This window comes from Platalea leucorodia (assembly GCF_965183815.1).
Source record: "Platalea leucorodia genome assembly, chromosome: 4".
Lineage (NCBI taxonomy): Eukaryota > Metazoa > Chordata > Aves > Pelecaniformes > Threskiornithidae > Platalea > Platalea leucorodia.
In genome coordinates, this window is record NC_138826.1 from 29,574,671 (window position 1) to 29,598,866 (window position 24,196).

Genomic DNA, 24,196 nt, shown 5'->3' on the forward strand with positions numbered 1-24,196 from the left:
GGCCAGTCAGTTCTCAGCATATGGTGTTCAAATGCCGTATCCAAAAAATACGGCATAAATGTTGTGCTGACTGGAACACAGAAATGTACAGAATAGGAACCACAATAAAATACATTCACATTTATAACCTGAGACGTAATCTGATAGACTGTGAAAGAGCAAATGCTTTTGAGAGTTATTGAAGGAAAACATTATTAGCTTAAATTTCCATCCCCCCCTGAAGTCGGTACCATTAGGCCAACACTGGGAATTCGTATAAATCACATTTTCAAATTTGATATAGAATATTAGTTTTCATTGAGAGATCTGATATGTTCATTGTCTTCACTTCATATTGTCAACACTTGGGAGTGTGGTTTGGCACTGGCACTGCCTGCTGTCAACAGCCCCGCTTCATTCCCCCCTGCAGTTTTCTCTCTTCAGTCTGGGACGTCAAAAACACTTTATTGATTGTGTATCGGGAAACTTAATCTGATTAAATGGATACCGTCCTATTGCAAAACAACGGGTAGTTGAAGGTGAGAGTAGCTAAGCTGATGCTAGTAGAGAAAGATGTAGAAAGAGCGGAAGCAAAGGCTGGCCATTCAAATAGGACCAGGTTTCTTCTAACTCTTATGGGAACATCAGAGAAAAACTACCTAGGAAAATGGTGGACTATCCATTTCTTCACGTTTTCAAATGAGACAGGATGCCTTTTAGAAGCTGTGTGGCCATGCACAGTTTATTAACCTCAATACTTGGGTAAGAGGGTGAAATCTAGTAGACACTAATATACAGGGAGTGAGATGAACTGCTGAGCCTTTATGGCCTTTTAGTTTGTGTTTGTTAAAATAAATCCATTGTCCATCTTGGCAATGGTCTTTGTGGTGGAATCTCCCTTTGTGAAGAACAGTTTCAACAAATTGGCAAGAAATAAAGCATAAAAATGGATGCATAAGAGGTGTTTGTACCAACTCCTTATTATGAACCTCTAGAACGCCTGAAATATCCGTGAGTTATACATATAAAAGCAGAAGGAAAAGGCCAAACCACACTAAGTCAGGTAGTGTATATGACTATGAAAATGTATTCAGATAGGGTCTAATCTAGTGCCCTTTGTAGTCAGCAGGAATCCTATAGCTGATTCTTGGACACAAAGGTTGACCAAACGTAGTCTATTTTGTAAAGAGCACTCAGGCTTTTTTGGTGTTCTTAAAATCACTCTGTCAACACAGTAACAGTAGATTTTTGAACAGCGTCTTTCATGAAAACTGAACCAGAAACTTAATCCTTTTCAATTACTAACCTGAACAGAAAAGCTTCTGCAGTGTTGAGTGTTGTGCTCTGAGGCTTTCTGAAACTCCTTCTTCACACAGTGGGAGCAGGAAATTCCTGGATTTTTTGAAGGGGTTCCAGTGAGGTCCCTTTATGCTCGACACTTGACATTCTCTGTGTGCATTGCTAGTCACGTAACATCACTGGTGGTTGTTGTCACTCCGTCTATTTTTCCATTCTCTTCATTCGTCCCTTGCTGAGTGAGGCAAGCAAATATAACAGTTGAAAAGGGATCATAATACCTAAATTCTGGGAAATGCGTGTCAGAATAATTCCTTATTTTTGTGGGACAGTGAGTCTTTAAAGATTGTGTGATCTGCAGTGTACAAACCCTTTTTTGTCCCCAGTGTGGTAGATTGGTTAAATCTGAAGATTTCATCCAACCTCTTAGTAATATTTTATTCTGAATTGTAAATTGCAAGCTTAATGTTTAGAAATTGCGTATTTTCCATCTTTTCATCTATGTTTACGTAAGAATTTGAGCTAGTATTTATATTTTTCGTTTGGTTTTGGTGGCTGTTGCAGGTAATGGCAAACATGTGCAGTGGCTACGTGGGAAGGATGGTGAGGTCTGGGTCTGGGTTATGGGAGAAGCCCCAGGTGACAAGCCGTATGAACAGATATCAGAGGAGCTAATAGCAGAGCGAGCCAGGCAACAAGCACAGAAGGAGGCAGAAGAACTATGGTGAGGATTTAAGAATCTGAATTCAGGGTCCACTTGGCATAATAGGAGACATGGCCTTGTAGAAAGGTGGCAGGTAATGGTGGGTAAAACTGGTAAGTACATTTTGTGAACATTTGCTTTCACTTGTTTTGGCAATTTTTCAGCACATGAAAAATGTAATTTTATTTTTATTGAATACTGAAAAACAAAACTCCTTTTTCATAAAAAAGCGAAGCAAACATTTTTCTCTTGGGGAATTTTGCTAAACCATTGACCAGTTTGTAAATAAATAAAAATGAAACAATCTGGTTTTGAGATTATTAAATTAGAAATGTTTGTTATATCGTACATCTATGCCCACAATGGGGATTTGGTACATAAAATCCTTTTTGAAATTGGTTTTATTTGCATATTGCTTATATTAATTCTTATCCCAGCAGTTCAGAAACTGATTACATAAAGTGCCGTGCTGGTGTTTCCAGCAGGGCCTCTTCCAGCTTTGGGAGAGATTCAAAAGTGTTTTGATGCTTGATATTGTTAGGAAGTAGGCCACCTGCCTCCTGCACTTCCTTTTTCAGTGCAGCACTGAAAAGTGACAGTTTAAATATCAGATTATTCTATATTATTCCTTTTCATATGAGATTCTCCTTGCTTCTAGTGATTGCATATTTAATCAGGGATTAAAAGGTTCAACCTGTGCTTTGTGTTCCTTTTACACTGTCAGTACTAATAAACAATCTAGTGTAAGAATTTGGCAGAAATTTGCATTGATATTTGAGACACAATAAATTCCCAATCATGTTTTGCTAGACTGACAGAAAAATCTATTTTTTCAGCCAAGGAAGGAAAAATATAGGGTATGACTCAAAGACGTCCAAGAAGTACTTCTCTAATTTAGAATGTGCTATTTTAATTAGTCATTTATCAAAAATTGAAAATGTCTGCTTTCTGGATAGTTTCCTCAAATCTGATTTCCGGTAGGTCTCTTGTGAAATACGTTTTAATTCTTTCCTTATATATTTCCATGAAGTCTTATGCTAATTATTTGTTGCAACCAGTGAGCAAGTATTGATCCTCAATTTAAAAAAAAAAAATCAGTGTCTGAAATTTATTTTTATTTTCAAATTCTTTTCTGAAGGAGACAAAAGGAGGCTGAAATTACAAAGAAATTCCGGGATGCTATGGCTCAAGAAAAAGCCAGAATAGTGGCAGAAAAATGGAAAATAGAAATAGAAGATCGGAAAGCTGCCAAATTGGAGGAGGAAAAAATTCAGGAGGAACTGAAGGTTTGCATAGAATAATTTAGCTTTTTTTAATAGTGTTTTTATATAGATTCAAAGTTCTTGTCACCTTCAGTGCATGTTTATTAATAAGCTTTAAAACCCAGACTTGTAATTTTTCATCGTGGAATATACAAATAACTACATGGTGTACACTAGAACAGCTGGGTGAGTGATGCGAAAAAATTACATATCTCATTCAAAAGTGTCAGGACAATCAAACTGGTTATTCAGCTCACACATTAACAGAATTGTTCAGTCAGCTGTGCTGAGTGAATCATACTGGGGGGAAAAATGTACAATTGTGAAATGTCTCATTTTAAGTTAGTTTGCTTGAACATATTCTGTGTATTTTGGATGAGTTGTTCACGTATTTAACTCGAAAATTCTAGTACTACTTTATTGAAGATAATGAGGGGTGGATCCTTCTCCTGCTCAACATATGGGAAAAGTCTAGTTGGCTTTGCTGGGAGAAGTTCAGTTGCCTGATCTTTATTGACTTTATCATGAATTTTCTGTGAGCTCAGTTATAGTATTTTAATGTTTGTTTGAAGTAATATTTTTTCACATTCTCTTGTTGAAAATAACAGTTTGAAAACTAAACAGGAAAAGGAGGCCTCTGTCTACCCTTTTCATATTACTTTATAAAGATAAAAACTTGTTTAAAAATGAGAAAACAAAGTATAATTGGTTTAGCGTGCAGAGAAATTATCACAGTCTTCTGAGTCTGGGATGTGCACGGTGGGACTGCGCAAGATTGGTGAAGCCGGGTTTCCATGGAGAAAGCCTGCAGCAAAATATGACTCCTAGGAGATCTGCATCCAGTAACATCCCTCTACATGCCTCTCCCCTGCTGACAGCTTGCTATGTCATTTTTCCCTTCCTGGGATGGTGATTAAAGGTGTGGAAAGTGCAGGCAGACTCCCCCTTTGACCCTCTATGATGGGAGGAGTGCTGAAAAACTCAGTATTAAATTTATGCGATTTGTTTACAAACTAGAGTCAGCAAGTTACTTGTCATTCTACAAACTGTGGGACTGGGATTTGAGGGTGGTTATGTAGCACAAAGCAAGGGCAGTTCCTATAGCCTCCTCTGCACAAAGTTGCTGATTTACTTTTGCACAATTAATTTGAATTCATAGGAGAGAACAGAGCCTTTGAAATTTGATGTCAATGAGTAATGAAACTATACCTTTCAAGTGCCTTTATTAATGTATGAATAATGAGCAGAGCAACTAATTAAACACTCTTTCCTCTGCTTTCCGGAAAGGAAAGCCGTCTTGAACAAAGACCGGTACAGGCCTGTTCACTTACATCTCTGTGGTTGATTTACAGTGCACTTGATGGGGTAAATGTCCACAAGCTCACTGTTGTTCTTCTGTTTCAAAGAGACTTTTTCAAAAAGCAGAATGAGCAACTTGTGAGACTTTTAGTGGCCAGCAGTCACAATTTTCTATGAAGAAAAACTTGTCTTTCAGTGGTTGATACAATTTAAAAGGAATGGCACCAAATTCTACTCATTTTCATATTGATGGAAAGGTAATGTCACAGTGATCTGTGTTCCCACTGTTTCTTGGGAAGTGAGGAGGTATCCTCCATCCAGCTGCATGCCTGGTAGGAGCAAGAATTACACTGCTGTAAGTGGGATGAGAATTTGGTTCGGTTTCTACTTTGAATTTCAAATACTAACCTTTGGCCAGGATTTCTTTAGCCCTCTTCATAAAGTTGCCAACATCTTTATTTTATCAAAGAAATAGAAACCTTTTTTCCCTCTATGGTTTCCTTTAAATCAAGCATTTGAAGAGAATGTTTGCAAAAAATTTAAATAAATGGACCAGAATTTTTAATACAAGACCCAGCAGAAATGAACTCTTTGACTTCAAAAATGAGTTTGGAAACAAGATATTATGCAGCGATTATTTTTAAAACACCCCTTTATTGAGTGTGCTCCCGGCATTTGCTGTGTTAATACAACAACATAGTCTAATTATACTTCCAGCCCTGGGTCTTCAATTAGGTCTATACTTTACAATGTGGTAGGAGGGACTTGGGCTAACATAGGGTTCCACCAGCAGAGATCCGAACGCAGGATTCATCCCTGGTACTATAACACCACACCTTTGCTATTCAGCAAAGCAGCTTATCTATTTCTTGGTCTTGAAAGAGCAAATCTTGTACGTAGTGCTGTAGAACTACTTAAAAACAGCGAACACATTTCAAAGACAAGTGAATTTCACGGGCTAATATGGGGGAGATTTTAACTTCTCTGTCCACTGGCTTATTTAAGCTCACTTGGCTTTCCTTTTCCTTCCCATTTTACTCTTTTTATATCTACTCTTGTGCAGTGGAAGAAGTACATGAAATATTTACAAGCTGAATGAGTGGAAAGGCACCTAGACAGGAAAATAGGAAAGTTATGTTTCTGGCATCTGCCTCCAACTACAAAAAGTGAATAGAACTATGGTGTTGGAAAAAGAAATGAATTAACAAATCTACTCATGTATGACTGCAATCATTGAAATCATGAAGAAATATACCTTTCATGAATGATTCAGGGTGTGGAATGAGATGCAGATCAGTTAGCAAGCCCACTTTAAAACGTTTAAAATATTTAAGGCATTGGTAATCATCCTTCTGTGATGATGACCAGGCCATGTTTAAAGCGGTCTCCAAACTGGGGTATGAAAAGTTCAGTCTCTGCTAATGATTCATCCTCTTGAAGCATTTTGACTTGGGAGATTGAAACTCTGTCCTTTCTGCTGATGTGTTTAATTTCTAACCATATTGTATCACAAACACTCCTTTTTAAAACACTTTTATTCCTCTTGACCTATCATGGGACTTTAGGGCTGTCTGCACTATATAAATGATATCTCACATATCAAAGTGAATGATGATCCCTGTTTCCTTTTCCAACACTATTAGAAAAGTATTGCTTTCCCTGGTGTTTCTTAAGCAGAAATGCTTTTAATTTGTGATGCTAGAATATAAATGTTGACTGCTCTATTTTTGCAGTTTAAGGACAGCTAGTCTTTTATGCACCTATTCCAAAGGACAAATAAGAGAGCCAATTACTATCATTAATCTTTTCACTAATTCACAAAGGCTATGAGATCATAGGCGTAATTTCCTACTGTTATCAGTTGCTGTCATTAAGAGTCTCGAACAATGTGCAGAGCTAGGGCAAATTAAAGGTATGAGCATCAGCCAGTCAGGGGAGGGTGGTATCCTTCAGCTACATTTAGAAATAACAGAGAGATACTCTCTCGGCTCATTTTTCATGTGGCCTACATAAAGCAAGAGAATATTAATAGTACAGTACTATCTGTATGACAACATCAGATACTTGCCAAATTTAATAATATAAGAACAGTTGACAGTAAAGCTAGATTGCTTCTTAAAAATTCCTTGGGAGATGAAATGTGTGTTAACCAAAAGCTGTATATAAACTCTTATATGCATTGTTTTTCTTCATGCATCAAAAAATATTTAGTAGGAGTTTTAATGAGAGTGGCACTTAAGGAGAAATAATCCTTATTCTCTTGATAGGCAACAAGAGAGCAACAGTGCATTATAATTTCCTTACACATTTTTTTTTTTTTAATGCAAGTTTAATTGTAAACAAATTAAATTAAATTAACCTTTAATTCCAGTTGGGATTGTGGTGAGTGAAGTGAACTTTTTTTTAAGGTGTGGTTCCAAGAGTTTCTATGTTCTGGCTGTTTCCGTTTTCATCAAAGAAGGCAGGTTTAGAATCAACCTTCAGAGAAGAACAGAATAATTAGTGCTTCAGTTCAGGAAATCTCTAATAAGGACAGCTTACACTTAATAGAAAGAACACACTTCAGTCCTATTGACTTAGATGGGCTTTCAACACACGTCTGAGTGCTTTACTGTGCCTAAAAGTGCTGTGGACCTGATTCTTCAGACAGTTGCTGCCAGATGTAGAGTTTAGGAATACAGTAAAATGTCACCGTCACCACTTACAGTACTGTGAGCTGCTTATGATATAGCAGTGAGCATTCTGTCCTGATCTGAAAAAAACCCCTTGTCTCCAAGTAAACATCGGGCACTTGAGTGGGCCTGTTATCTTTAAGTGCAAATAAGCTGTGAGTTCAGCTCTGTGCTTTGCTGTGCCAAGAAAGCACTGAGCTCTTTCCCAAGGACAGCGTACTTAGAATCCAGGAACATGACAACAGCTTCTCGCTGGGGTTTGGCACCCAGCTCATTCTGAAAATGTCTCAGTTGGGTCCATTCAATCGCAATTACAATAATTCAGTAATATTTCATTTTGTTTTCTTTTGTGTGACCACAGTTCAGAAAATCTTTTTTTTCTATGCAGTTGTCTCTCTAACAATGTTGGAAGTGAGGCAGCTGTTAGTTTCTGCTGGGAATCAAGTCTTCAGGATTTTTCTATCCTACTTGTGAGGAACTGTGATATTAATTTCAAAGAAAAATCTTTCCCCCAGTGACATCAGTAATGATTGCACTGCTGAAGCCACTGTCTTTATTCTGGATTGCTAGTAAAAACTAGTAAAGCTCTGATGTTTTCCATGGGTAAATGGGAAAATCTGAGCCACTAATGAGGATAGTTTATGTATCAGGAATTCAAGCTGTGAAGAGTCCATAAGATCCAGAGACAAACTCTTAGTAGATGATTGTCACTGGATCTATGGCAAGTTACCCAAGTAGAGTCTGCTCCAGCACGTGCAATAAATCTCAGATCACTCCCAATCAGGAGTAGTCCTTAGCTTTATTTTCAATCTCATCTAAAAGAGGGTCTTTATGAACCACAGTATGTTGTTACCTCTCTATATGACCCATGTGTGAATAGCATGTCCTGGGGCATATCCATGACTGAAATGCAACTTCTAAATAAAGCATGACTGCATTTCATACATTTGTCTCTGTGCAAATACATGCACAGACCAGTGAAGTGATGCAAACCCTGTGTTCGTTTTGAGACACTGGTAGTAGAGAAGAAAACAATGTCTCTGCAAACACTTTCTTTTTTGAGTCAAGTGAGAGAATTTTCTCAGAAAAAGATTGGGAAGGGTTTGACATATTTCTGCTGATACTCAATCAGATGTGTTGGAAACTGTCAGGTGGGTTTGTGGAGAACACTGATTTCTGAATTCAGCCTGCTGTGTCAGCCTTGCTGAGGACAGGCTGTCCTGGAGCCAGGGACCCCGGGATTTCCAGATTCCCTTCTTCAGAGCAGGGAGTCCTAAGGGCTTGGATCTGAAGACAAGCTGTCCTCTCAGCTCTGTGACAGGTAGCCTGAATGTCTGCCCTGGCTCAGGGGTGATTGCTGAGGGGTCTCAGGAGATTCACAGCAGCTGTAATGCAGCTGACTAGCTGCAGCTCTCAGGGCTGCCAAAGACACTTCCTGCCAGCCTGAAGCATTGAGGGAATCCCAGGCATCCTTTGCTTCAGAGAGGACTGTTATAACAAATACGTCTTGTAGGTTTTGCCCTGAGCAGGGTGGCAGTCATTCAGCTGCCCTGCATCCCGTAAGACTCCCCAGAGAAACCCCGAGAGCCATGGCAGCCAGAAGCTCAATTTTCCACTGGAAAAAAATCAACTGCTGTATTTTGGCTTTTCCTCAGTGCATTTTTTAAATCTTACTGCAGAAAAACCTAAATGCTGACCTAATCTCCTCTCATCTGCACTGGACTGAAACATTAGAAGCTAACCATGGCTAATATTTAATATAATTTAGAGCTGGCTGTAGTAGAGCTATCAAACATTGTGAGGCACACATTTACAGTAACAAATAACAAGTTTGTGGTAAATGCTCAACTGCCAGAGGCTAGATAAGATCATTTAGCATGTTCAAATTCTCCAGTGGAGTTAAAGCTGGAGAGGATTACTGCTGCCTATTCAATTGCCAGTGTGATTTGTTGTAGCAGGTTGGTATTTCTTGGCAATTTGCAACTACATACTGAATTGTCACCTTCCTAATTATTCTGGAAGAGCTGAAAGGGTCATGGCACACAGTACAATCTCTCTCAACTGTCAGGCAGAAGGTGATGTTTGTAGATTATTATAGCTCTTCACTCTCAGCTCTGATGTGCGGGATTGGGTTCATGGAGAGAAGCAGATAAACTGGTTGCTGTATTCTTCCAGTGGAGTAAATGTGAAAAGTTCAATTGTTTTTCATTTTAAATACAAATATACACTTTTTACTCACACTAGACAAAAGTATGACTTTTCTTTCCTGTGTCATACTAACAAGGGTTTTTTCTCCTCACACACACCTTTAAAGTGTTGTAGAATATACTTGCACATGCATCCATGTGCTAGTTTGAATAAATGGTATTTAAATTTTTTCTTCCTTTAAAAAGGAAGATGATATGAAAAAGTTTTGTGAATTCAGAATCAAGTGCTAGCATTTGTTGTTGTCTCTTCACTGACTTGAGTCTCCTTCTTCTCACTAAAAACAAAAAAGAAAGGTAGAATTTTCTTAGTAGGCGTTACTGCTTTCCATTAAGAACTCAAACTCTACCCGAATTCTAGTTTTTGGTTTATTCATTGGTTTTTTTTTAGACAGGTTCATCTTTTTACTACAAATGCTTCAACAATAGCTACATAAAAAAACAAACTTGTGACAAAACTCTTGTGTGATTCAGGGAAACTGCTGTGAGATTGATTTCCTCCCTCTTCCCCTCCCATATTAAGTTTAGCTTGTGGTTTGAGATGTTGAACTGAAAACATTTTGATAACCCAGGATTACTCCTGTGTCTGTCCATCTTCCTGAAAAGATAGCCTAGATGTATTGGATTTTTTTAGGTAGTGAAGCTAAGTGAATAAGTATTCTCCTCATAAGAATAAAGAATAGCTGATTGCATACTTTTTCCAAGAAGGGAATAGAGCCATTTGCTAGCAACTGAAATATGGAATCCCTAATTCTATGGGGTATTTAAAAAGATTTTTTTTTTTTTTTTTTTAATTCCAAAAGAGCTGCTGGGCTTTGAAATCAGTGCTTCCTAAAAGCATTGACTTTTCAAAAGTAATGAGCTGTCCACTCAACTAATCGTTTTAGGACTCAAGAGATAACAATGGGAGGATGATGTTAGAAATAATGAAAGATACTAGCATTAAAATTGACTGAAGAACAATACTAGGCTTTTCTTTCTCAGAAATAATAAGAGCAGCCTAATGTATTGTTCATCATGTGTGTTATGGAACTATTATTCACTACACAGGTACATCACTATTAATACCCAAGATTTCAGGTCTTTTGATTTGTTGTATTATCAAGAAGACAGATCCTCTGCTGGTGTAAACTGGTGGAGTTCAGCTGTGCTAAATGGAGAAACATTGATTTATGTTACTTAGGGAAATGGAAAAGCAGTTGAATTCTTTCAAAGGCTGGAGATTTGCATTTGTTCTGGTTTCCCACTCTGAAGGTGGTGTTGCTTGTCAGTGCTAAATTGCTTACTTCTTTTCAGTCTTTTTGTCATTCTTCCTTAAATGTGCCATTGCATGATCCCTGGCCACAACAGCCAAACAGTCCTGATTCCTTCTGCTGCTTCTGGCCCTCACTGAGCTTCTAGAGGCTGCAAGCAGCAACATTGCTTTCTTTGGAAAGCTATCTCCTGAAAAGAATTGGAGTTGTCTTCCTTTAACTCCAGATTTCTGGTTAACAACAGATAACTTCTGCAGAGCTAGAGAGAACTGGGGCAGGGGGAGGAGAGAAAAAAAAGCCTTTCCTTCCCCATGGTGGACAAAAAGTTTTTTCTGTTGTCCAAACAGATATTCCAGACACCTGTTTCACCATTGGGAAAATGTGTATGAGTCCCTGTTAGGGGCATCCAAACAACATTGTTTGGACACTTGTATTACTATATAGTTGGGTTGCTTTTGATATTTTTGCCCTGGCAGGTGTTAAGATAGGACAACCTTCAAATGCGTACTTTTCTGATGTATTATAAAATACAAACTATTTACTGTAGGAAAGTGTTAATCAATTAATGTATACTTCTACTGAATTAATATAGCTTTTGGATAGTTGAGCCCCTTTCAGCCTAAAAAGAGGCTGAATTATAACAAACATTTATACATACTGTGAACTTTCCCGTAAGTAGCACCTTCAAACACTGAATAGGAGTCACGAGTGGTGTTCCCCAGGGCTCAGTGTTGGGGCCGGTCCTGTTCAGTATCTTCACTGATGATCTGGATGAGGGGATCGAGTGCACCCTCAGTAAGTTTGCAGACAACACCAAGCTGGGGGGAAGTGTTGAACTGCCTGAAGGTAGGAAGGCTCTACAGAGGGATCTGGACAGGCTGGATCGTTGGGCCGGGGCCAACTGTATGAGGTTCAACAAGGCTCAGTGCCGGGTCCTGCGCTTGGGTCACAACAACCCCATGCAACGCTCCAGGCTGGGGGAGGAGTGGCTGGAGAGCTGCCTGGCAGAAAAGGACCTGGGGGTGTTGGCTGACAGCCAGCTGAACATGAGCCAGCAGTGTGCTCAGGTGGCCAAGAAGGCCAATGGCATCCTGGCCTGTATCAAGAACAGTGTGGCCAGCAGGACCAGGGAGGTGATCGTGCCCCTGTGGTCGGCACTGGTGAGGCCGCACCTCAAGTACTGTGTTCAGTTTTGGGCCCCTCACTGCAAGGATATGGAGGTGCTGGAGCATGTCCAAAGAAGGGCGATGAAGCTGGTGAAGGGTCTGGAGCACAAGTCTTATGAGGAGTGGCTGAGGGAGCTGGGGTTGTTTAATTTGGAGAAGAGGAGGCTGAGGGGAGACCTTATCGCTCTCTAAAACTACCTGAAAGGAGGTTGTAGAGAGCTGGGGGTCGGTCTCTTCTCTCAGGTAGCAAGCAACAGGACGAGAGGAAAGGGTCTCAAGTTGTGCCAGGGGAGGTTTAGATTAGGTATTAGGAAAAATGTCTTCGTGGAGAGAGTGGTTAGGCATTGGAACAGAGTGCCCAGGGAAGTGGTGCAATCACAGTCCCTGGAAGTGTTCGAAAAACATGTGGATGTGGTGCTTGAGGACATGGTTTAGAGGTGGACCTGGCAGTTAGGTTAACAGTTGGACTCAATGATCTCAGAGGTCCTTTCTAACCTTTATGATTCTATGGAAGAACCTCCGTGTTAAAAAAAAAATAGGTATACAAGTAACTTTTTTCGGGATTATGAGCAACATAATGAAAGCTCGGTTTTGCATCTCCTGAACCCACAGACTAAGTTTAGAGAATAATAGAAGTCAGATTTTGGCCCCATTTTTTAAATGTCGCCACTCATATTTGTAGTACTTATTAAAATAGGCTATGGAATGTTTTGGTTATGCTGTGAATCCTGCTATGATTAAAGTTTGTTTTTAAACTTAGAAAATATGCCCTTTTACAAAGTTCACAGTGCACAAATATGATATAATAAAAAGGAAGCTAAATATGTCTGATTCCCCTTTGAGAGCAGGAGCAATCCCATCTGAACATAATTTTCAGACTTTACATCATACCGTTTCTTAAGAAACAAAAAAATTACCAGTCCAAAGTCTGCAGCTAAGAAACATTTGCTCAAATATATCAGTTCCGCTGATTGATAGAACATGTTGGTGCATTTGAGAAAATTGTTTTCCAATTTAAAGTAATCATGGGGTTTTGTTTGGTTTTTTTTTTGTTTTTTTTTCCCCTGTGCTCAACTATTGCTGGTCCCATTGCAATGAAACATTAAAATCCCACTGAAAGGGAGCAAAGTTAGAAAAATGCAAAGATTTTATGAAATCTCACTTCTGACCTTTAATAAGCAAAAGTTATTTAAGACAGAAAGATCTTCCTCAAACCTCCTAATGTAAAAAGCAGAGTTTCACCAGATTTTATTCAACTGGATGTCAGTTGCTTCACCCTAGAAATTTGATAGGATTAACATTTTGCAACAACTCACAATCTACTTAGGGCTTCCCTTATATTTTACTTATAATTTAGATTAGGTAACTAGGTTAGTAATTCAAGGTGATTTTACTCAGTGACTTATAACAAAATTCTTATCCATAAGTTTGTTACCCAAAAGGATATAGTGTTGGTTCCATTATAAAATTAAATAAAAAAACCTGTTCTTATTCATAATTGAAGTTATTTCAATAATATGAATAGCACTTAATGAAGTTCAGTTTTAGGTTTTTTGGGGGGTTCAATTGAACAATGAATTAAATCTGCTTCTTGGCTACGTAAGGAAATTGGGAAACTTTATTAGAAAACAAATACAGATTCCTATTTCTGCACTAATCAAGCTCCTGTGTTATTTGTAGTATGTGGAAGGCCAGCTGTAGAGGCAATCTTTATCAGATTTCCATCTCCTTTAAGGTCTTCTTGGAGGGGAACTTTTTTGTATGTTACTTTTAGCTACATTTTGCAAAGTGACTGGTGTGTGCTGAAGGATCTGGCTTTTCTTCCGGAATGTAATGATCTTGATATTTGGAAAACATTATTCTCTGTGCTGGTTATGATGACACATGGTGACAGTTGCTAAACTAAGAACACCAGTAAATCAGTTACTGAATTCTACAGATTCTGTAGGTGATGCGTATACTGCTTGAGTGACAGTGATATCTCCAATGGGACTACCTGTGGACTTAAAACGAGCACTGCTTATGGATTGTAGGATAGCACAGGCTTTGATGCCACGTGATAAAACATGTTTTCCACGTAGATTTTGGGTCTTAGATGCTTACGTATTCCTTATTCCTGTGACACCTGTGCATCTCAAAACATACCTTTCTCAGAAATTCCTAAGAGGTGGGAAACTTCTATTACGCCTGTTGCGATAGGTGAGAAACCCAAAGCTAGAAGAGACAGTGATTTGTCCAAGGTAACGTAGCTACTCTGTGGGAGGAAGCAACTGAAGCAGTGTCCTAACTTTTGGCACATTATTCCTCTTTAGTTGCCTCTATTTTACTTCCTTTTGCCTAGAAAAGAGAAGAAGAGGAAAGACTAAAGGGTGAAGAACAAATAAGGCAGCAGGAAGAAATCCGAGCAAGAGAGTTGTATCTGAGCCTCAAGCAAGCTCAACAGCATAGTCAACACAGCGACGATGACCAGGAGTGGGAAGAACAGTGTGAGTAAAATTACCTTTACAGGATTGATGTATTTCTAAAAGCAAATAAAAGGAGACTTGTAGAATGGAAAAAGGTGTTGCTGAAAATCTCTTCTACCTAGAGCAATGCAAAATGCTGTATTATTTTGCAGGAAATTACCAGCTTGACCTTACAAACCAAAGTTACTGTGAGTTTACTGATTTCACATTTCTTTCTGAATAAGAATCCATGTCAATGCCTTATAGACAATTTTTCATGTACAGTGACTGAGATCATTAATTTTTGTCTAATGTAACTAATTAACAGTTTTGGCTTAGTAATAATAATTCTGGACACAGTTATTTCGACAGCTTGTCCTCAGCTATCTCTGAAGAGGTAAAATCTGTCTTCATCTGTATTTTAATTACTTCCATATGGTGATGGGGTCAAGCTATGATATCAGCACTGAAACTCACTTCATTTCAAAAGATTACAGTAAATAATATTTGGATTGTTGCCCTGAAAAAAATCCTTATGATGATGATCTCACTCTATGGAGATGCTGTTCCTTTTTAGCCACCTTGAATTTCTTTATTAATACTATCATTGTGATTAATTTAAAAATACATTAGTGTTTTTTAAAAGCCTATAAGGAACAGAACAAATGTATTACTATATATGTATACATACATACTGTAGGTAAGTAAAGGTCCATATTATGAGTAAATAAGACTTAATATGTTATTGTGAATAAAATGTACATCTACTCCATCTGGAGCCTATTGTACAGTTGGCTTTAGAAGTAGGAAATCTGTTTGCAGTAAAAATTGTGCATTTTTGTTGGGGGAAGCATATTTTTTATTTCCCACATCTATACTTATTTGATTGCAAAAAAAGGAAATGTAATGATTGGAAAGTTTTAGCTCATATGGGGTTATTGTATTAATTGTATATAGCACAAAGGTTAATTAGCTAATACTATAAATGGGGTTTTAGGGAGCTGATCATCAGTACGTGTTGCATGAAATACCTCATGAAGTATGAAAAAAATATTGCTGTAGTGTTATTTCCTGACAGAAGTAAAAGAAATGTTTCGACATATGTGATGAGTTTATTTTGTGGTTTTAGTCATCACTTCAGGAGTTCCTGAAGACTAATTACTGAAGTCCTCTTACCTGGAACTGATGTGATAGTGAATCATTCTGTACAACATGAATTAAATCTATATAAGATACACTGGTGCCATTTTCCAAGCTCATAGCAGGCTATGCTCTTTTCTGATCAATAAAACCTCTGTATATTACACTGTCAGTAAAGAGAAGGTAATTATTTCCTGGAGAATTATCTAAATCCAGGTGTACTTGTTTATTTGGAAAGGAAAACTGTAGCTTTCTGTGTTTTGGGTGTTTAAGAGCAGAATGAGTTGGAGACAAAATAGCCCTTTAGTTTTGTAGAAAATGAAGCATTGTCAATTAGCATCAGCTGGCAACCTAGCATAGAGGATGGTATTATGTACTTTAGCATTTCTTTGATGATAGATATGGAAAGAAAATATATTTGCAACCATTTAAAAAAAAAAAAAATCCAGCCTAGCTTTACACTGAAATTGGCAATACAACAAATACTGTGAACATTACTAAAACCAGCTATCATTTTCTTACTATTGCATTAAAGAGGTAACTGAGGTTTTAAATTGTTGTCTGTTTTCTCAAGGAATGCTGGTTGTACAGGGACAGATATCAGAAATGTAATAGAGGAATTATGGGAGAAGGCAGAGAGGAAAGGAATAAGCTATGAAAGGTTTTGACAATGAATTCTGTAATGGCATTGTTGGTCTGTCAAAACACTTTTGACTGCATCATGTGTTGATGCATATAATCTACCACCGGTATTTTTTTCTTGTGTAGCCTTTGGCATATTCTGTATGCTCTGAAGGAATTCTACCACCTTCAGTCTGTGTGCCTCAGTACCTATAGACCTGTTTGTAGTCAAAAGGGTGACCGACTGCAGCTCACGTAATTTCAAGCTATCTAGCCTGGTCACCAATAATAGTGCTGCTGTGGCAAAACAAAAGCTCAGCACCTTCTAGCTGGCGGCACCACAATTGGGTTTTGCAGCCTACTATAAATTCTGCGCTGCCAGAGTTTATGCTGTTATCAGTAATTGATTTAGCATTAAACTAACTGCAGACTAATGACTAGAGTGTATCACATCCTTATTTATCCTCTTATGCTTATCTCAGTGTCTCAATATATCCCAGTTGGTTTGAGGGCTTAGAACTGTGCTCCATTAGCAAATGGGTGTGACAACTTAAGATATGAAGATGCAGTGTTTAGTGTCTTATCTGAAACCAGTTCCTGTCTGGTTTAGACTATGATATCAGACTTTGCATTGAGCTTCCTGAGGAATGTTAACATCTTCCGTTTCCTTAACTTTGCTGCAGAAGCCAGAACCTCCAGCAGACAGGCAAAAACAAATATTTGGAAGTGGGAACATCTGAAATTGCTATGGAATGAACTAGCATCTCAGGTTCACCAGATTTTTCACTTTTTATTTCAGTTCCAGATTTTTTTTTTTTCTTTTTATGGTAAGCCTTTCATTTTGTCTCCAAATATTCCTTTGGGACACCAAGAGGAAATTTAGTCAAGTTAGGCAAAGCTATCCACTTCTCATCTTTTATAAGCAATAAATAAATGCATGAATGCGTAAGAGAATTACAAGCAGATGTAATATTAACATCGTTTTGTCTCCACACACCTGCAATGGAAACCATATTGCCCATTAGGAACAAGGCCAGGCTCCTTTGTGTCTTACCTCCTTGAAGTCAGCCCTTCATATTCAACAGTGCTGGGGGGTCAGTACTGAAGAGGAACAGCAGTGCTAGAGCAGCTATTGTGGAGAGCAAATGTAGCAATGATATTGATGACACTACTAATTTATTTAGTAGATGGAATTTAGAATGTGATGAGGATTCATCTCTCCTCATCAAATTATCCCTCAGCTGTTTATTGCCAAGGCAATAAGCAAAGTGTTGCTAATATTAGTTTTTGTTGTTTGGTTCAGTTTGCTTCTGCTGTTTGCCTGATTGTGCCATATAACAATAAAAGCCCATAGAACCGCTGTGTTAATTGAAATACATAATTTTAGTCCTTTTTAATATACTAAATGACAAATGTAGAATAACTTGAGAAATCAGTACTAAAAGGAAAAAAAAAGATATTGTAAGAGCAATTATACACTTGGATTTCATATAACGGGTATATGTTGGGGTATTTTAGAGGGCAGTTGTGAGTTACTATGTGGAGCAAGTATGTTCGTTGGCAAATGAGAAGATGAATAGTGGAAAAGACTGATTCAGAGAGTCTGCTGTTCAAAGCTCTTATTCTTTGAAACTGAGAAGCCAGAACTAAGGCTAAGCTTGGATAGAGGAGTGTATATATTCTGATTAGTTTTGGACCTTTCTACGGGCTGTTCCATTTTGTAGGTTTCTAGAGTATTCACTAAACAATACCCTATATCACAGTCTCTAAGTGTGACCTCTCTCTGTGAGAGCGGAAAAGGAATCTGCAAAAGATAATAGGAAAAACTGTAGCATAATTGTTCATTTGATTGAATATTGCAAAAGGCATTCTGTTAGTACACTTAAAAACCGCTGCGAACTGCATCAAGCAATGAAGTGCTCAGATACTATCTGACCAGCTGTACTCATCTCCAGACAAAAAATATTCCAGTAAAAACGTAAAAAGAGTGGAGTGACTTGATCTGTCCTTACGCCTTTCCCTAAGCACTCACTTTTGGTCTCTGTTGGAAGTAGGATACCAGGCTGACTCATTATAGCTTCTTTTCTATTGTTATATTTTTAGGATGTCTATGAATTTATTTTTTTCTGAATTTTAAAGGAATTTGTGCTAGTTTGGTACTTATCTTCCACAGAAATTCAAGTGAGTGAGTTTACTGGCAGGAGCATTTGATAAAATGCTCAATTTTAAAGTGAGTAGTCCCCAGTTCAGCTATGCACTAACTAAGCAAGTGCTCAACCTTAAGGATGTGCTCACTGAACTTCAATAGGTCTCAGAGTGCGTTGTTGAATAGGGATGCGATTATTCACATGCTTTCAGATAAGAAGATTGCTGAACTGGAGCCATATTGCAGACTATTTGTGGGAAGTTATTTTCCAATTAGGAAACGGGAAAACACCGTGTGATTTGTATGTGCACTCAGAAAATTTGAAGATTGAATTTTATCTATTAAGTAGTCACTTTGAATTGCTCATAAACAAGCTTCTAAGAATTATTAACAAGAGTAAAGCTGAAACAAAATAATTTAAAAATGAGGATGCATATTCATGACACATTTTTGTTTTTTTTTCTGCTTTCACATAGCTCTGGCTGTAACTCACAGCTCTTCAAAAGCACAAAATAGATTATACAAAATGGAGAGTTCTTAGTCTTTCACAAATGATGTCATCACGTTCAGCTGCAGCACAGCATGAATTAATCCTCATCTGTATCAAAAGATTTGGTATTAGAACTTTGCCAGGACTGCTAATAGGGAATTCCCAATCCTAAGTGAAAATATAAAAGGAAATCTTGTATTTTCCCTCGAAAGACAACTTAGGTTAGAATAGAGGAATAACAGATTCTTGTAAACTGTTCAAGGTAAACAAGGCAAACTCAAATTAAGACCTATAGGATCATAAGAGCTTTTGCATACACAAGCTTTGTGGTTTCTTCTTTGTTGTTAGAGTATGTTCACACTGCAGGTCATGTAGACATGTCCAAGCTGGCTTTAAACTATTTCGTTCTAGTAATGATAACCATACAATCATGACAGCACAGACATCAGTCTGGATATTTTTACCAGTTTTCCAGGAGGGTTTGGTAACCCATTTTTGGCCTGCTGTACTGCAGCTACAATCATATTGGCACCTAACCTACATAAACAGCTCAGGCATTTCTACACAAGTTACGGTGCCATCAGGGCAGAAGTGTGCTTAATTCTATGAGCGCTGAAGGAGGATGTACCTGTTGTTGGTATCACCGACACCTGAAGAGAAAACTAGTAGTGGAGATGGACTTACGGGAACTGGCTGAACTGTAGATTTCCTGTGAGCTTGACAAATCAATCATATTCCTCATTTCCCAGTCTTGTCAGTCCTGACATTATTCCATAATATAAGAGGAAGATGAAGAAAATGTAAATTATTATTTGTAGTAATTCTTGATGCTAGTTATATGGACCTGTGGTGATGATTCAGAGATTTTAAGGATGGAAGACATCATTCAGATATCTAGTCTCCCTACTGAAAATATTGACTGTTGAATTTAATGCTTTGCACAGAGGTCATGCCAGAAGTACATTTACTGTCAGAGGACAGCCAGTCAAGAAAAGCAATCTGTTCCTACTTAAGATAGTACTAGAAGTCCTGATTACTTTTGCTTTCTTATTGTGAGAAAGGCTATGACGTGTCCTGAAATACAAGTAATGCAGAATTTGTGGCTTCTTCGATCTTAGAATATTTGTGCTACTCTTGATCCAGATATAAAGTTCCTATTTCTAGTAAGATTGTTCAGGGTCAAAGAGAGAAATATGACTATTCATTAAATTCTATTGTAAGAAAAACCTGCTGCAGAAATATGTCCAGATTCACCTTCAGACTTTGCACGACTTTCTAAAGATGGATAAATTTGTGGGAGGTATCGGTAAGGGAGGATGGTTCATGTGACACACATCATCTTGACTGGAGTGAATGGAAAAATTTTTGTAGATTCCTGACCACAATGGCTGGATGAATCTTTATCCGCAATACTCTTCCCAGTCACCAAAACCAGTTATTGATGCCAGTGACTTTGATTATTTAACCAGCACAAAGTCCCTTGACCAGTCAGAGAGTTTAAAAAGAAACTTGGCATAACGTAGCAACACAGATCCACAGTAGGAGCTGTACTAGATGATTCCTAAATATAATGTGAGGAAAGAGAGAGAGGTTTCTGGGAATAAGCAATGGGATAGGGGGAAAATCAGGACTCCAGTAATGAAAAATAAAATGGATTAATAGACCCTATGCGTCCCTATGGTCAATGATACGATTCTTCAGATACCTCAGTTGGGAAATTTCAATAAAAATTCTTCATAACGTGAAAGAGATGCCTATATATAGATATATAATCTATATGCATGGATTTAGATATCTACAGCATGCAGCCTTCCCTATCCCGACATATATACAGACGCATGTATGGCTATGTATGTATATGTAAACACATATACAGATACATGGATGGATAGGGAAGGCTGAATGTCAGACATCCTTTCAAAAAGTTTTCTGAACGTTAATATTTGACAGTTGCAAACTATGCTACCTCTCCCCATTGTTTTGTGATAAGAAATATTAAAATTTGATACAGGTTGGGAAAATGTGGTCCAGGTCACTGGCTTCTGGCCGTATAGAGTTATTAGCCAGCAAAAATACAGTAGGAATGTCTGTTGAAAAGAGTATCTATTGCTGAGGAAAGTGGGGCATGAAGATACCTTGCCTTTTTCATTACCAGGCAGCCTGTACATCAGTAGAGAAGAATCCCAGAAAGCTCCAGGCAATCTGCCCTTGATCTATATACTGTGATTGTGACAAACAATGACTGGTTTCTAAATGTCTTACCAAGCTGCATTGCACTCATCTTCCTTGCTGTCTCTCGTGTTGTTGCAAACACAAAGTCCACATTTAAAGCAGCTGTTACTGAGTGGCTTTACAAAGGATAAATCACAGAAATTTTGTAACTAATACACTTGAGCCATTGAAGTAGTATGTTTAGATGACATTATCTACCCTTAAAAATTACCTGTAAGATAAATAGTGAAACCTGTTACTCATATTTTTTGTGCTGTACAGTTGTTTGTTGCTGTGTTTAGCTAAAACTATAGGGTATGTAGGTAAATGAAACTGAAATCCTGCCAGTTGCATACATATGAAGCATCTATGACTTGTTTATTATGCTATCTTGATGAGCTTTTAGTCCTGTATATCTTTCTACCTATGATAATATTATATACTCTAAGCTTAAAGGTCTTTTCTCTTTCCCTCATTTGCCCAGAGGGTTTTATTTCATTTCATTTTGCTTTGAGCACTTTTATTTCTTGATTCCATTAAACCTTTTCATAATTTGGACAAATCCATTTGTACTTCTGCTTCGTTTGAGTCAGGAGTGTAGACCAGAGGCATGCAAAAAACCTAATGAAATGCAGCTGTCTGGTGTTATATCATGCATTCCTAGTCACAGGTACAATCACAGTAGAGTAAGAAATAGTGTGTGCACTTTATGAATTGGGTTTGATCTAAGCCAAGATAGTCATGGCAGGATTGATAATTGCTACTGGAGGCAATAGCTTGCTGCTTTAATATTTGCTTCACTGGATGTTAAAGGTTTGTTTTGCACTGGAATAATTTGTCTGCCTGAAGTTATTTGTGTGTCAAAGAAAAAAAAAGTCATCAAAACGGGCCTTGAGGCACCAGAAAAGAGCTGATAGATGATGAATATTTGCAGTGCGATTCTTGGTGCATTTAAGTGATACCATTTTGAAAAGAGGACTGTTAGTACATTAGTTTTAAAATGAAGAAGGTTTAGTGAAAGATGTCTGACCTGCAATGGCCAGAGCAGCATTCTCATTTCAGGTTATGGAAATATATAACTCCCTGGTCAGTGCCATTGATAGGTGTGTATTAAATCTTCCAGTACAGATTCTGGTTCTTTATATGCAATTTCAGAGACTCAAGTGTGAGACAACCCCATCCGTAGCACCAGCGTGCCCTTTCCAATGGCTATTAATTTCTCCATTGTTACTGAAACCATTTTTAGACTGTGGTTTTCAAGATGGAGACTTCTGTGACTTCAAGTACTGTAACAAAGATAGCATATGCCTTTCAGAAAGAAAGCAACATCAACAACAAGAAGTGTGACCTACGTGTTAGTTTTTATAATTGTAAGTTTTGGGAGTCGCTCCTGCAGTTCTAGTTAAGTGCATAGTTGCAAAGAATTCTGTTAAACAGACTTAATTTTAAGCAGTAGTTAACATTCTCCCTTGAAACATAAAACTTGGTGCACTGCCAGTGGAAAAGATGTCCTGAAGCAGAATTTCTCTCTTTACAGCCAAAGCAAGTATCAGATGTAATCGCAGTATGTAGAGGCTCAGTTATTGCCAGTGATCAGTTCATTGATAACTCAGGTCTGGCATGCTTCATCTAGTTGTGGGCCTGTATTTGAAGCATCAGGGAAGTAATCCAGTTAGCCATCTCTTTCATAGTGCATTGTAATGTATACATTCTTAAAATCAGATCATATAAGGAATAAAGACAGTAAGTTGTTGTATAAGGAAAGGGGTAAATGGCTGTATTTCTAATGCTTTTCCTCCCCATCCTTCCCATTCATTCCACCCAGTGCGCCGCTCCAAAGCTGCAGATGAGGAAAGGAGCCACAAAGCACGCAGGGCCCGGGATGAATACCGACGACAATCCTTGCGTGCCATCCAGAAGGGAAGGGTGGCTGGCCTGAGTAATTTGTTCCAGGGGACAAGCCTGAATAATGATCAGGAGATAAAACTGAACAACAGTAGTTCAAGACCTTTGCCATCTCTCTCTGCAGCATCCAGGTTGGTTTGTGCAGGAGTGACTTTGAAATAGTTTTCTGTTGAATTGCTTCCTCTCCAATCCCTACCATTTCAACAAGCTCTTCTTCAGTTGCTGGAAGTTCTCATAGTCTGGCTCTTTCACTACGACCAGAAAGAGAATGTTTAAAGAAAAATGAAAACAGATTAAATACTCAATGTAAACTAAATGCCATTTATTTTTCAGACAGATTTCTTAGAGTTCACAGAGATGGATCCTTCAAAAGTCTGTATTAGATTAGTATGCAAGGCTATGATACAGAGAAGTCAAATGGACAAATTCTTAGGCAAGTCTTAAGCTTCAAGCCTAAAACTGCCTGCTGCTTAAGAGCTCTTTGAAACATTTTACAGAGAGCTGTCATACTCCTAAGTTTCAGGGGGTTTAAGCTGGAGGTTTTTTCAGGCAAAATCAAGTGTCTTTGGTGTTTATTAATCTTTCATCTGACTATTTAGAGAGTGCCATGGATTGCAGAAGAGGAAAAGAACCTAAACTGGCAGATGGGTGCTAGAAAGTGGACTAGTCACTCTATTCTTTTCCTGGCTATTCCTTATAACGTTAATTTGGCTTCATGTGGTGATAAAGGCAATGTGAGCACTGGCAGGATGGTAGCTAAAAAAAAAAAATAAGCTCAACAACCAATATCCAAGCTCAGAAAGGAGAGAGTCCCATTACATTCTTTTTCTTTACCAGTCAGTGTAGCGCCAGAGAGAATCTGTCCTTCATTGTTTGGAAATGTGTTCTGCTTTGACAAATTCTTTACTCTGCTGTGTTGAGAGACAGAAACTCTCTGGTAACAGCAGCCAAAGCTCCCAGTTTGAGGAGGAATCAGAATTTTACTCTCAGAGAGAGCAGGATCTTTAAAATTACCATCAAATCAACTTGTCAAAGGAATTCTCTCATTGTTTTTCCAAACTACTTCAAGTTTTCTTCAAACTGAAGTAATAAAAACACTAGTAAACGTGGCAGATTTTGAAAAAGATGGTCCATAACTTTGACCTGAAGTTCTGAGCTTCTGAGGTGATGTTATTTACTATAGAATTTAGTGGTGCTAGATGTGATCCTTTTCAAAAAGGGCCTGAAAAAAAGCTGAAAAATATTCTGATCGTTATCCAGCTTGTGCTCAATACTATTTATCTGTTTCTAAGCTATGCCTATACTTCAAAAAACAAGCAGTATTTATTTTTCTTACCTCTTAAGGCTCCTCTTTGTCTGTCCATGACTTGATTTTGAAGGTATCAAGAAAAATAAAAGTTGCTTT

General features: G+C 38.0%; 1 protein-coding gene across 1 annotated transcript in view; it reads left to right on the forward strand.

Moving 5' to 3' along the window:
- SH2D4B (SH2 domain containing 4B) overlaps positions 1 to 24,196 on the forward strand; it is a gene marked incomplete at both ends in the record, with an annotated part of 69,527 nt that overhangs the window by 12,086 nt on the left and 33,245 nt on the right. The window contains 4 exons of the mRNA XM_082308119.1: positions 1,840 to 1,999; positions 3,117 to 3,264; positions 14,176 to 14,320; positions 22,712 to 22,922. Of these exons, the coding sequence (XP_082164245.1) occupies positions 1,840 to 1,999; positions 3,117 to 3,264; positions 14,176 to 14,320; positions 22,712 to 22,922 (664 nt within the window). The remainder of the gene's footprint in view (positions 1 to 1,839; positions 2,000 to 3,116; positions 3,265 to 14,175; positions 14,321 to 22,711; positions 22,923 to 24,196) is intronic.